The sequence below is a fragment of the Osmerus eperlanus genome, chromosome 13 (assembly GCF_963692335.1).
Source record: "Osmerus eperlanus chromosome 13, fOsmEpe2.1, whole genome shotgun sequence".
Classification (NCBI taxonomy): domain Eukaryota; kingdom Metazoa; phylum Chordata; class Actinopteri; order Osmeriformes; family Osmeridae; genus Osmerus; species Osmerus eperlanus.
In genome coordinates, this window is record NC_085030.1 from 14,593,993 (window position 1) to 14,608,365 (window position 14,373).

Below are 14,373 nucleotides of genomic sequence, written 5' to 3' on the forward strand. Positions count from 1 at the left end.
CGCTCATATCAACAAGCCATCGATCAACATCACCCGTCAGCCATCGTACGAGCACTGAAGTACTAATGACAAACACAGTGATGATCTGCTCTATTTCTATATGCGCTATTTCCATGTCGCTTTGGATAAAAGCGTCCGCAAAATGAATACAATGCTGTGATGTGTGATGTGTAAATCTTACTGAGTACTGCCTCAAGCTGTATAACCAGGGCACTGAACAGACAGCACAGGAAAACATGTGGACATCTGAGAGATGCGGTTGAACGACGACTCTCATCTAGGAGTTTAATAAACAGAAGCAAACTAATGACTAACAAAGTGAAGGTTTAATGAAAGGGGACATTTCATCAGGAATGGACTACATCTTTTAGACATTATGACAAACAAACTGGCTATGTAGCAGTAGTATATCTACTGTTAGGGACCACAGATTAACCCTCTACGAGACAGACATTTGCCTGCACTAACAAGAGTAAAAGGACCAAACTCAAACATTAAAAAATGATATTAATAATACATTATTTCGGAATAATTCTACATACATCTATGGATATCTTGGGTTAAAAACAGGCTGGGACCACAAAGGGCATTAGAACCGAGCATTCAGAATATATTCTGTATTATCCATCACCTTGGACAACAACGGCAAATTCATAACAAATCCAAAACACCACATGATCTGAAGATTGAGGGGATGAACCTTAAAGCTGCCACAAAACCATATGAAAAAATGATTATGACCGTTTACAGATAACGACATGTGCCACAGTCTCAAAGAACAAATTCAAGTTTTAGACGGATTGAACATTTTTTTTAAATGACTCGAATCGCCACCATAGTGCAGAGAAGGTTACCTGGAGCACTGTGTACCTGAGGTGAGATACACACAGGCAGCCTGTCACTGCAGGACAATGGTAGGAGTTAAAAGCACAGAATTCTTCTTCTGCAAATCAACATTAATCTATATAGCAAAAATACAGATTTGTGTAACTTTTTAGATCAGACTTTGTCCACATTAGGCCAAGTGTGTATTGCCTCAGTGTGTACAATCTAATTACATAACACAACGGTTCTATTCCCTTTCTTCATCTGTCTCCTTGGGATGTCAGTGTGGTTTTCAGATTAAAATCATATTTATAATGCTTACAAAGTTTTCACTTACTGATCTTAAAATGTAATTTAACTGCGAAAAAGCAAGAAATAATAACGTCTACAACCCAAACAAGTATGTATTTGTTCATTTCCTTAAGTCTGTTAGGAAACATAAGTAACCTTGCACTTCTGTGTCATGTGAAACCAAACACAGTGGTTCCAAACCATCCATAGCCTGATTTCACTCCCCATTCTTCAAAGATCTACTGTCCACTCCGGAGAATTAACATTATTTCTTCTCTGTCTTCAAGGCTTGAACAAAGCCCCAAAGGTCCTTAACCACCTGTGAACCGGAGAGTGAGAGAGGAAGACCGAGGATGAGAGACAGAGGAGAGCGAGCGAGAAGAGAGAGAACAGAGAAAAAGAGGGATAGAGGGAGGGAATGAGAAAAAAAAGAGAGAAGACTAATTATAAAGCATGTAAATGACGTGTTGCATTACAGAGATGCATGACTCACTTTTACAATACCATGCTTTCACACATCTGCTTGAAGAGCAGAGAGTTTAACAGGGTGGAGGGTAGAACAGGGGGTAGAACCAGGATGTAGAACCAGGGTGGAGGGTAGAACCAGGGTGGAGGGTAGAATAGGGGTGTAGGGGGAGAAGAATGTGTAGGGTAGAACAGGGGTGTAGGGGGAGAAGAATGTGTAGGGTAGAACAGGGGTGTAGTGTAGAAGAATGTGTAGGGTAGAACAGGGGTGTAGGGGGAGAAGAATGTGTAGGGTAGAACAGGGGTGTAGGGGGAAAAGAATGTGTAGGGTAGAACAGGGGTGTAGGGGGAGAAGAATGTGTAGGGTAGAACAAGGGTGTAGTGTAGAAGAATGTGTAGGGTAGAACAAGGGTGTAGTGTAGAAGAATGTGTAGGGTAGAACAGGGGTGTAGTGTAGAAGAATGTGTAGGGTAGAACAGGGGTGTAGGGGGAGAAGAATGTGTAGGGTAGAACAGGGGTGTAGTGTAGAAGAATGTGTAGGGTAGAACAGGGGTGTAGGGGGAGAAGAATGTGTAGGGTAGAACAAGGGTGTAGTGTAGAAGAATGTGTAGGGTAGAACAAGGGTGTAGTGTAGAAGAATGTGTAGGGTAGAACAGGGGTGTCGTGTAGAAGAATGTGTAGGGTAGAACAAGGGTGTAGTGTAGAAGAATGTGAAGGGTAGAACAGGGGTGTCGTGTAGAAGAATGTGTAGGGTAGAACAGGGGTTTGGGTGGGGGGAATAGTAAACCCTTACAGTGTGTGACGAGAGCCACAGGTCTGACACATCTTAAACTGGTCTTGTGAACTCTAAACACGTACACATATGTTTCCTACAAACATGAAAAACTAACTCCAGACCCCCTCCTACCCCTCCCCCCCCTCCTGCCCCTCCCCCCCTTCCTGCCCTCCCCCCCTCCTGCCATCCCCCCCTCCTGCCATCCCCCCCTCCTGCCATCCCCCCCTCCTGCCATCCCCCCCTCCTGCCCTCCCCCCCTCCTGCCCTCCCCCCCTCCTGCCATCCCCCCCTCCTGCCCTCCCCCCCTCCTCCTGCCTCCCCCTCCCCATCCCACCACTGAGCATGATGACACAGGGCACGGGGAGAGGGGTTATGGGGTGTGATGTAGCTGGTGATTCATCTAACAAGGCTGAAGACACTGGTGTGTGTCACTGATATGCTACTTTTGGCTGAAATGATTTCAGAAAATAACACAAGAAACTTTCAAACATCAAGAAGATTTTTTGAGGACAAAACGCCCAAGCGCTTTGAAATGACCAATCTCACAATAAAGATTTTTTTATTTCGATTTTTTTTACTACTGCAGGGGTCTTTGCAGTGTTACAAAATCCGTTAATCTATCTTTAAAATATATTTCTTGTGTTGTGTAAGACCTTGAACAGGAGACTGGTACCATCCACATAACCTCCTGTCCCTTCATTAGAGCTACAAAAGACACGCTTGTGAGAGAACTAACCGGTAAATCAGAGGAAGACCACTGCTCGACAGCTCCACTCCCATTCTATCTCTACCGAGCTCAGAGACGTATACTGCTAACATAATTCACCTCAAACACTCACTCACTCTCTCTCTGCAACAAAGCATTAGCGGCTATTGTAAATGGACAAGCTGGACAAAAGTAATTTGTGTGAAAACATGTGGGCCTAATGCAATCATGTGGATCTGCTGTGACATCAATAGGGTGTATATCTATCAAAAGTAGGTTCTTATTAAATTAGAAAAATGCATAATTTAATAAATTATTATATTATACATCATATCACTTCATACATGATGACATTGAAAAATAATTCAATACTCACTTTTTTATCTGTGATTCTGAAAGAACTTTTAGCAAAGTTTTCAAACTTTTGCTCAGTCTTGGGTAGAGGTTTTCCCTGGTGAGAGACAGAAGGGTACAACATGTGATCCATACAACAGAACAATCTTAATTCTAAGAGAGCCATGAAAGAGTTGTTGGTTCTGATGTTACCTCTTTGGCGGCTGTTGTCAGCTTGCTCTTGACCTCAGGGAGAGAGAGAACTCCAGAAGGACCTGCCCCAGACTTCTGTTTCGCCAGCCCCATTTTCTGTAACTCAATAAAAAAATGTATGTTAATTGGATGTTCAGTAAAGGGGATGACAGTTTACTTCCAAAAAAGTTTGGAAATTGAAAATATATTTTTTTAAGTAAAAAAACAAAACTAAAAAAAAGTTTTGAAAGGGTGAAAAAAATGTTGCAGTAAAGTTCTGGAAAAAAAGGTTTGAATCATTTACCAACCATATATATAAATATTTTGATATTGATTCATTTTTCATTCATTCATTGGTTTGGCAGTCCACCTTTATTACCATAATGGACAACTAGTTGACCGCGGCCCACTGGTTGGGAATCGCTGGTCTAGGGGATGATAGTCCAGGGGATGACAGCCTAGGGGATGATAGTCCAGGGTGTGACAGTCTAGGGGATGATAGTCTAGGGGATGATAGTCCAGGGGATGACAGCCCAGGGGATGACAGCCCAGGGGATGACAGTCCAGGGGATGATAGTCCAGGGGATGATAGTCCAGGGGATGATAGTCCAGGGGATGATAGTCCAGGGGATGATAGTCTAGGGGATGATAGTCTAGGGGATGATAGTCCAGGGGATGATAGTCTAAGGGATGATAGTCCAGGGGATGACAGTCTAGGGGATAATAGTCCAGGGGATTATAGTCCAGGGTATGACAGTCTAGGGGATGATAGTCCAGGGGATTATAGTCTAGGGGATTATAGTCCAGGGTATGACAGTCCAGGGGATTATAGTCCAGGGTATGACAGTCTAGGGGATGATAGTCCAGGGGATTATAGTCCAGGGTATGACAGTCTAGGGGATTATAGTCCAGGGGATTATAGTCCAGGGTATGACAGTCTAGGGGATGATAGTCTAGGGGATTATAGTCCAGGGGATTATAGTCCAGGGGATGAAAGTCCAGGGTATGACAGTCTAGGGGATGATAGTCCAGGGGATTATAGTCCTGGGTATGACAGTCTAGGGGATTATAGTCCAGGGTATGACAGCCTAGGGGATGATAGTCCAGGGGATTATAGTCCAGGGTATGACAGCCTAGGGGATGATAGTCCAGGGGATTATAGTCCAGGGTATGACAGCCTAGGGGGTGATAGTCCAGGGGATGCTAGTCTAGGAGACGATGATGGTGCCCAGAGTTGGACTGCAGCCTGTGTTAAACGATTCAGTCTGGTGGGCAGGGCTTACAAAGCCCGCGTGAGCAACTAGCTGGAAAGGGATAAAAGAAAAGAAGGACAGCAAATTCTACCCTAATTACACCACCTTTTTACAAATATGTTGGGTACAAATTATCCTTTTATTGCTTCCCAGCAGGGCAAGCCCAGACTCCGACACAGAAGACATTGAGCAACAAAGGGGCAGGGTTGTTTGTCGAGAGGAGAAACGTTTTTTTTTTCACGTTGTTTTTCAGTTACTCACGCTGTCCCTTCCAGAGTAGGAAGCCGAGCTGTGTGGCAGTGTTGTCTAGTTGCTTACGTTGCATAAGCACATGAAGAGGCAATAAAATTGAAAGGATTCAAACTAGTATATATTTAGAACGATGGACATTTTTACTTTGCCCACCTTTGTATATATTTTCAAATAATGCTTTAAGGTGAAAAGTTGTGGGAGATGGATTTTTTCATGAATATACATTTTGGGTCTTCCTCAAATGCTCACGGTGACACATGAACACACCAGTTTTCACATCCACAACTCCTCGCTCTGATATGCCAGAGTACAGGTGTGAGGCTGAGGTTGGGGGAGAACATGGGGCTAGCAGAGCTCCAGGTACAGGTGTGAGGCTGAGGTTAGGGGAGAACATGGGGCTAGCAGAGCTTCAGGTACAGGTGTGAGGCTGAGGTTAGGGGAGAACATGGGGCTAGCAGAGCTCCAGGTACAGGTGTGAGGCTGAGGTTGGGGGAGAACATGGGGCTAGCAGAGCTCCAGGTACAGGTGTGAGGCTGAGGTTGGGGGAGAACATGGGGCTAGCAGAGCTCCAAGTACAGGTGTGAGGCTGAGGTTGGGGGAGAACATGGGGCTAGCAGAGCTCCAGGTACAGGTGTGAGGCTGAGGTTGGGGGAGAACATGGGGCTAGCAGAGCTCCAGGTACAGGTGTGAGGCTGAGGTTGGGGGAGAACATGGGGCTAGCAGAGCTCCAGGTACAGGTATGAGGCTGAGGTTGGGGGAGAACATGGGGCTAGCAGAGCTCCAGGTACAGGTGTGAGGCTGAGGTTGGGGGAGAACATGGGGCTAGCAGAGCTCCAGGTACAGGTGTGAGGCTGAGGTTGGGGGAGAACATGGGGCTAGCAGAGCTCCAGGTACAGGTGTGAGGCTGAGGTTAGGGGAGAACATGGGGCTAGCAGAGCTTCAGGTACAGGTGTGAGGCTGAGGTTAGGGGAGAACATGGGGCTAGCAGAGCTCCAGGTACAGGTGTGAGGCTGAGGTTGGGGGAGAACATGGGGCTAGCAGAGCTCCAGGTACAGGTGTGAGGCTGAGGTTGGGGGAGAACATGGGGCTAGCAGAGCTCCAAGTACAGGTGTGAGGCTGAGGTTGGGGGAGAACATGGGGCTAGCAGAGCTCCAGGTACAGGTGTGAGGCTGAGGTTGGGGGAGAACATGGGGCTAGCAGAGCTCCAGGTACAGGTGTGAGGCTGAGGTTGGGGGAGAACATGGGGCTAGCAGAGCTCCAGGTACAGGTATGAGGCTGAGGTTGGGGGAGAACATGGGGCTAGCAGAGCTCCAGGTACAGGTGTGAGGCTGAGGTTGGGGGAGAACATGGGGCTAGCAGAGCTCCAGGTACAGGTGTGAGGCTGAGGTTGGGGGAGAACATGGGGCTAGCAGAGCTCCAGGTACAGGTGTGAGGCTGAGGTTGGGGGAGAACATGGGGCTAGCAGAGCTCCAGGTACAGGTGTGAGGCTGAGGTTGGGGGAGAACATGGGGCTAGCAGAGCTCCAGGTACAGGTGTGAGGCTGAGGTTGGGGGAGAACATGGGGCTAGCAGAGCTCCAGGTACAGGTGTGAGGCTGAGGTTAGGGGAGAACATGGGGCTAGCAGAGCTACAGGTGAATCCAGCCCAGGCCAGAGCTCCTCTATTAGCGGTGTGTTTGTAACTGACGACACACGCCAAGACCATGTTTTACAACAAACATGGCTTGTCCCTACATGCCACGCCAAGCTGGAATCCGCTCCAGGTTTCAGGTCTTCATTGACGGCTGCAGGAAACAGAGATGCCTGCTTACGCTGACCTGCTTAAACTGACCTGAGTTCAGAGACTTCTGGTCACCCTTCTCCACCCCAAATCTTTCCACTTTTTGATTACAACTAAATTTGAGTTAAGAATACTTCAGTATTTACATTTTGAGGACTATTTTTCTGTAGAAAACACTGTCCAAAGAGAAATCGAGGTGCGATAGTGCTTTCCAAGTACCCACAATGCACCAGACAAGTGCACTAGAAGTGATAGTCCAGGGGATGTGAGATAGATATGCTTTAAAGAAAGAGTGATTGTAGTAAACTTGTTGTACTTTATGTATTTTCTTAAGTCAAATGATGTCAAGTGGATACAAGCATAGGCCATAACAGTCATCTTCTCTTCCCTCTAAACATATTGTCAGCTTTTTCATTCAGATCAAAAGGTATCAAATTAGAGGACGGACACACTCTCACAAGAGACACAAGAACACACCCATACACACAGAGACAAACACACACACACTCCTCACGCCCTAAACTGGTGCATGCCTCTGGCTCCTAGCCAGGAAGCCCAGAGTATTCCGTATGGAGGGGGTGTTTCTCCCAGGGCCAGCTGTGGGTCTGGAACAGCTGATAAACACACATAGACAGCTCGCTCCTACATCTGGCCCAGACACTGATTACAGATGGCACAGGACACCCGGCTTAATCACCTGCACGCTATCATTTGATGTAATCGCTTGTCTCCGATCAGCGTTGGCTAAAACACATAGTTGTGACACTCCAGACTGGGACTACTAAGTCAGACTGGGGTAGACTGAGGTATTAAGGTAGACTGGGGTATTAAGGTAGACTGAGGTATTAAGGTAGACTGAGGTATTAAGGTAGACTGAGGTATTAAGGTAGACTGAGGTATTAAGGTAGACTGGGGTATTAAGGTAGACTGGGGTATTAAGGTAGACTGGGGTATTAAGGTAGACTGAGGTATTAAGGTAGATTGGGGTATTAAGGTAGACTGAGGTATTAAGGTAGATTGGGGTATTAAGGTAAACTTCACCTTGAAGACGTGTGGTATGTAGGTGAAGTATTAGCTCCATGGCTGACAGCAAGGCAGAAACCACAGAAAACTAGAGAGATGTACCCTGAACCCTGCACTGAACAGGCAGACAAGACACCTGTTGAGTTGGACATCAATCTGTCACCATCAGCCACCGGAAGACTCCTGTCTTTGCAGAAGAAGCCCAGGTGAAGCTAGCTAACAGCTTCACGTTACCTCAGAGTCCATCAATCACAACACTCCATTGGGAAATACCTCCGATCCACACTTCTCCCTCTCACAACCCCACAGAACAACCAGAACAGGACATTGGTCGATGGGGGAGAAACACGGTACTGGCACAGAGTTGGCCAGTCCCCTGCACTGTCTCTGTCCTCTAGGGCATCTAGGACAAAAGCTACCAGCCCCAGACATGCTCACTGCTGAGGGGTAACTAGGACAACGACCTGCCCCAGACATGCCCAAGCATCAGACATCAAACGCTGCTAATGAGAGCAATTGGGAGGAGGTGTGTCCAGGAAGTGAGGGGTGTAAGGGGTGGGGAGAGGTGGGAGGGGGTCAGGAGGGGGAGGGAGATGAGGGGTTCAGGACTAGGTGTGGTGGGGAGTTTAACTGACGTCAGGTTTAGGGTCGTTGCCCACCGGATAATCCCCACGAGCATTTTAACAACCAGCATTGTAGCGGCAGGACAGCGGCCATTACAGAATTAGCGCTCGCACACACCCTGAGGGACTCCCCTCTGCGTAAGGCACGCAGGGTCAAAGGTTAACTCCTGCTGTGCTCACAGGTCAGGGGTGTTTGCTCAGCGGAGGGAGAGGTCAACCCTAGGGTTCGTAAGGACGTCGTCCGACACATTCCACCTGAGAAATTAACGATCGCTTTGAGCTAATTGCTGCTGAGATTCACCACATTCTTTGAAGACACTGTGGGTGGAGTCATGCTGGCTGGTGATCTCACATGGACCTTGAGGTGAAGAGTTCTCAGTAAAAAGTCGATCATGTACTGTACGTCTTCCCTTTAAGTTATCCCATGACCGTGCATTGATGATAGGGATATTAAAAGGTATTTTTCGTTTTCTAATAATACTCTCGTAACAACTACGTTTTAAACACAAGAAATGTTTGGTCTTATCCTGACGTTTCTATACATTTCACTCTCTGAACAGAGAGAGAGAGAGAGAGAGAGACAGAGAGAGAGAGAGAGAGAGAGAGAGAGAGAGAGAGAGAGAGAGAGGTTTCACAGAGGAAAACTGGAGGGAGAAACAACTGTTTCTAACTCCGTTTATTTTATAGAGCACTGCAACCTTCCATCTACACTGGCCGACAGACACCATGTGGTTTTAAGGACTTTGTTTTTACGACCAGGCCACAAATGAGCTTTTAAACTGGTCTGGGGATTGCCTAACCACAAACAAGTCTTTTGAATCCTTGTATGCATTCTAAGCTCTAAAGTACATTGTGGAATCACATGACCTTTTCCCGCAGAATGAAAACGCAACCATTTATACGCCAACGGAAACCTTCTACAAAAGGTTACCTTCCGTAAATAGCTTCAGCCAATCACTGACTCTACCTTTCCTGTATATATATATATATATATATCTATTTTATACAATATGAACTCTTTGTATTCTGAAAGAGTTCTGTTAAGCACTATACGTTGCCCATGCCACTAACAGACAACAGGTGAGAGGTAGGGAGAGAGCCTGCTCCATCACCCCCAACACCGGTCACCTGATATCATGTGAACAGCTGTGGTGTTTCCTTCCACCTGAAGCTCACAGGTAAGGAGGGCCTCAGAGCTCCTACCTTGGCCTGGGGTGTAGCAGCCGAGCCTGGTGTTCCTGGAGAGCCGTTCTGCTTCGAAGGACCTTTAGGCTTATTCCCCAAAGGCTCTGTGCTCTGTGGGACAAAGGAATATCATGTGACACACCAGGAACAGGAAGTCCGAAAAAAGTTAACTTGTTAACATCATTTTCCTAACCCCGGATGGATGGATGGATAGGTGGATGGATAGGTAGAGAGATAGGTAGGTAGATAGGTAGGTAGGTAGGTAGATGGGTAGATGGGGGAGGGTGTAATGGAGGTATAAGGGAGTGTGTGTGTGTGTGTATGTGTATGTGTGAAAGAGGGAGAGAGAGAGAGCACGTGTGTGAGATAAAGAGAGATTGTGTGCGACAATGGGAGAGAAAATGTGTGAGAGGGAGGCAGAGTGTGTGAGAGAGGGAGGGAGAGCGAGTGTGTATGAGAGAGGTAGAGTGTGTGTGAGAGAGGTAGAGTGCGTGTGAGAGAGGAAGAGAGAGTGTGTGAAAGAGAGGAAGAGATTGTGTTTGACAACAGGAGAGAGTGTGTGTGACAGAGGTAGAGTGTTTGTGTCACAGAGGGACAGGAGAAGTGTGCGAGAGAGTGTGTGGTTAGGGTTAGACCCTAACCCCAGGACAGAGAGGGGGGGAGGAGGGGGATAGAGGGGGTGGATGGGGGAAGAGGCACAGTCATGTCCCAGGTATGTCTGTCTGCCCTGCTTTGATCTCTGCTTGGCACAGCTCACACATGGACGCTGTCTTTCAAATCACAACCAGGCAGGCACACACATCCAAACACAGCCTCACACGCCCATACACACACACAAACACAGCCGTACACACACACACACAAACACAGCCGTACACACACAAACATAGTCTCACACGAACAATGTTCAAAGACGAGGCCAGGTGCAACGGGGGACTTTCTCACAACAGATGAGAGACAGAGAGAGAGAGAGAGAGAGAGAGAGAGAGAGAGAGAGAGAGAGAGAGAGAGAGAGAGAGAGAGAGAGAGAGAGAGGTGGGATGAAGAGAGGATGAGAAGAAGGGCCTGGCAGTGGAGGAGGGAGCAGAACGTGGATGCATCAAGGAAACGGGAGAGGAAGTAGGATATTTTCCCATCCCTAGACGTGTCTGTGTGTGTGTGTGTGTGTGTGTTGCCCCATCACAGCCTGTCTGCTGTTGCATGCAGCCCAGCCCAGCCTGAGAGAGCCGGGGTGCATTCAGGTAGATTACAGAGGAGGAATACAATCATTATACCACCAGACCTGTGGTTTAGGCTCTGAAACCAGGTGGGGGAGAGCAGGAGCTAGATGACAATGTGTGGTGCGTGTCTCAAAATGGCGGGCGGTCATACGGTTCAGAGGCTCAAAGCACCTCGTCTAATGCGACGAAAATAAACGATCATCTCAATAAATGAATTTCCAAATTAAACATCACGCGTATGAACAAGGGTTGAGACTTTGTCAAATACCTTTAAATTAAACACGACACCTGGTAATTAGTACCACTGCAGTGCTACTAAATAAAATAAATGTTGAGAACTGTACAAAATTAAAATATGAAAGCTGAAATAACCAACACAATAACATGACAAACTGTACATTGTTGATGAAGTCATGTACCCACTAACTATTCCTTGTCTGACCTGCCATCTAGTGGCGGTGTTAGAGATGACGCCTCACCTTTTTGACGGGTTTGGCAGTGTTCTTCTGCATTTTCACACCCTTCTCCTCTTCATCACTGTCCTCGTCATCATCACTGTAAACACCAAACCATGGAAACGTATGCTCCGTTTAAAGAACTCTCTGCCAATCTTCAAACAATGTGGACACTACCGCTGGGATGAGGAGAACCCTACTCGTCATCATCTTCCTCGCTGTCGTCATCATCATCATCATCGTCAGATTCCATTTTCATTTTTTTCTGGAAGGCAAAGTGGACATCTGCATCGTCAGCACCCATCCCACACAGGACCCAACCCCAGACCCATTCTGGGAGGCTGAACAGACTGCACTGTGTGATAACACGATAGCACTGCACAGTATGATAACATGATAGCACTGCACGATAACACGATAGCACTGCACAGTATGATAACATGATAGCACTGCACAGTATGATAACACGATAGCACTGCACAGTGTGATAACACGATAGCACTGCACTGTGTGATAACACGATAGCACTGCACTATTTGATAACACGATAACACTGCACAGTATGATAACACGATAGCACTGCACTGTGTGATAACACGATAGCACTGCGTGATAAGACGATAGCACTGCACTGTGTGATAACACGATAGCACTGCACTGTGTGAAAACACGATAACACTGCACAGTATGATAACACAATAGCCCTGCACTGTGTGATAACATGATAGCACTGCACTGTGTGATAACACGATAGCACTGCACAGTGTGATAACACGACAACACACTGTATAGTGTAATAGCCTGATAGGACCTACACATGGTGACGGCACAGTAATATAATACATTGTGTGATGACACACCGCTCAGAGCAGCAACGTGATGATAAGCGTGTGTCATGACATTAAGACCAGGGCTGCTCTAACAGGAAGTGCAGTGGCGTTCCTCACCGGGGCGGGTCTCTTCCCTGACGCCAGGCTGGACGGCCTCTTCACTGGAGACGAGTTGTTCTCCTCTTCCTCCTCCTCCTCCTCAGAGTCTCTCACACCTGAGGGGCAGACGAGGTATATATACTGAGACTGGTGAGACAGGGTCACTACACTGGGACTGACAGACAGGTCACAGCTGAGGGTGAGACAGGTAACTCCTGCGCTGAGCCTGACAGTGAGACAGCTTTGCACATACAGTGTTTCCCTACCATTATATTAGTGGGCGCCCTGCCCCCCCAACGGCACCCCCGCCCCTCCTGGAAGGTCAAGTTAATAAATAATAAAATAAAAAAATATTATTTATTTATTTATTTTATATAGCGCCCGATCACAAAATAAGTCATTTAAGGTTACCTTTCCTATAAAACTAGGTCTATAGCTTGCTCTTTTATTAAACAAACTAAATGGCCTTATGTTATTTACACGACGGCATGTCATTTCTGTCTCTACATGGTCGCCCCCACCGCCGCCGCCCCCCCCCCCCAAAGGCAGCACAGAACCAGGACAGAATAAAGCCAGGAGAGAAGTCCAGAACCGGTTAAGAACCAGTCCAGAACCGGTTCAGAACCAGTCCAGAACGTACATGCAACAGTTAGTGGTTACTCACTGACAAAGTGCTGTCCGCTGATATAGACGGGGCCACCGCCGGACTGGAGACGAAACGTTACCGGAGGAGTGATCTCGAATCCTCCTAAACTCAGCTGCGTCACCAGGGGGAAATAACACAGAATTACATTGACATTGCCGACATGCGATTCATTCAGCAGACACTTTCATCCAAACATACACACACAGTGCATGTAGAAAGTCACAAGTCCTTCTAGATGAGTCCATTAATAGTAGGTTATGATCTAAATTTGAACCCTTGCTCTGCAGAAAGCAGCACATTTGAAAACTGAGGTAATGATCGGTCTGGTTCAAACCTTCCTACATCTCAGATGCAGTCAGGAGCACCATCAGGGCACCGTGATCCAGGGTCCACTTACACTGGGCAGGACAGAAGGCTTTAAGACAGCGAGGGGGACTCTGGCTGTCTTTCCGTCGTATGTGACCCCCTCTATCTCCACCGTGTGGAACTGGTCGTCTGCATCAGCGCCCAGACACACCTGCAACACCAACACAGCTGTTTCCTCCAGGCCTGTGTGTTCCTTCCTGCTGGAACATGCCACCCAGGACAGCTAACTCTGCCCACAGCACGTGCCACTTGCTTTCAAATAGAAGCAACGATTCCAAATGAAAATATGAAAGATTAGATTATTTTAAAGACGTTCATCTGAATGGGGTCGTATGTCATCGAACAAACTGGGTTTTTTCTTTTGATTAGGTTATTCTTTCAAATGTGAGACACGTAAAAATCGGCAGATGTGTAACAAAATATGGATGAATGGAGTTCAATCAATGTCATACTTTATAACGTTATGCTATTAGATGTTGCACTGTACTAAACTGCATCGGGATAAGAATCGTTTTTAATCTTACTGCTTTGAGTGACAGCTGATGGTCCGCATCAACATCTTCCACCTCCACTCTGAACTCCTTTTTGTCCGATTTGAGTGTACAACCTACAGTGAACAGATAACAACGTAAGTACTATAAAATACAGAGTACTATCAACGATTTTAAAACGAGCTGTTTCATTTGACAGCTAGCTAGCTGACTGGGTTTGTTAGCTTGCAGATTGATTGCTAGCTAACGCGTATTTGGCGCGAGTTCGGGTATTAAGACTATCGAAAGCTACAGTATAGTGATTTCAGATGGATATCTGACTGCTGACTTTGAATGGTGCGAATATTTGGCAAATAATTATGGTTGTGCACTAAATTGGAAGTGTGTCAGGAGAGACGTGCTCACCAAATAAATAAATTTGAGGTCTGCTCAAATCTGGTATGTTGTCCTCCGCCATCTTTACTCGTATTTTAGTATTCTTCTTCTACTACATCTTTGTTTTACGGTGGTTGGTTTCCGGCTTATTTGTATACTATCGCCACCTTGTGTTCTGGAGTGAGCTTCA

At 46.7% G+C, this 14,373-nt stretch overlaps 1 protein-coding gene across 2 annotated transcripts; it reads right to left on the reverse strand.

The window, feature by feature from the left end:
* Positions 1-311: 311 nt before the first annotated feature.
* npm1b (nucleophosmin 1b) lies at positions 312-14,359 on the reverse strand. Of its 2 annotated transcripts, none has more exons than XM_062476089.1 (11): positions 14,214-14,359; positions 13,842-13,924; positions 13,349-13,468; positions 12,970-13,063; positions 12,324-12,421; positions 11,577-11,641; positions 11,401-11,476; positions 9,720-9,812; positions 3,609-3,704; positions 3,439-3,513; positions 312-1,435 (listed from the first exon to the last, which is right to left on the reverse strand). In XM_062476089.1, the coding sequence occupies exons 1-11, from the start codon at positions 14,263-14,265 to the stop codon at positions 1,382-1,384; spliced, it is 906 nt and encodes a 301-aa protein (XP_062332073.1). In that variant the 5' UTR covers positions 14,266-14,359; the 3' UTR covers positions 312-1,381. The 2 variants fall into 2 exon arrangements, with proteins under 2 accessions (XP_062332073.1, XP_062332072.1); XM_062476088.1 differs by having other exon boundaries at positions 3,609-3,710.
* Positions 14,360-14,373: the final 14 nt, after the last annotated feature.

Coding starts and splice junctions, on each gene's coding strand:
- npm1b (XM_062476088.1), bottom strand. CDS start 14,265: ATGGCGGAGGACAACATACCAGATTTGAGCAGACCTCAAATTTATTTA. Junction 13,064..13,348: donor AGCCTTCTGTCCTGCCCAGT/GTAAGTGGACCC, acceptor CTGGTGACGCAG/CTGAGTTTAGGAGGATTCGA. Junction 9,813..11,400: donor CTGCCAAACCCGTCAAAAAG/GTGAGGCGTCAT, acceptor TTTGTCCCACAG/AGCACAGAGCCTTTGGGGAA.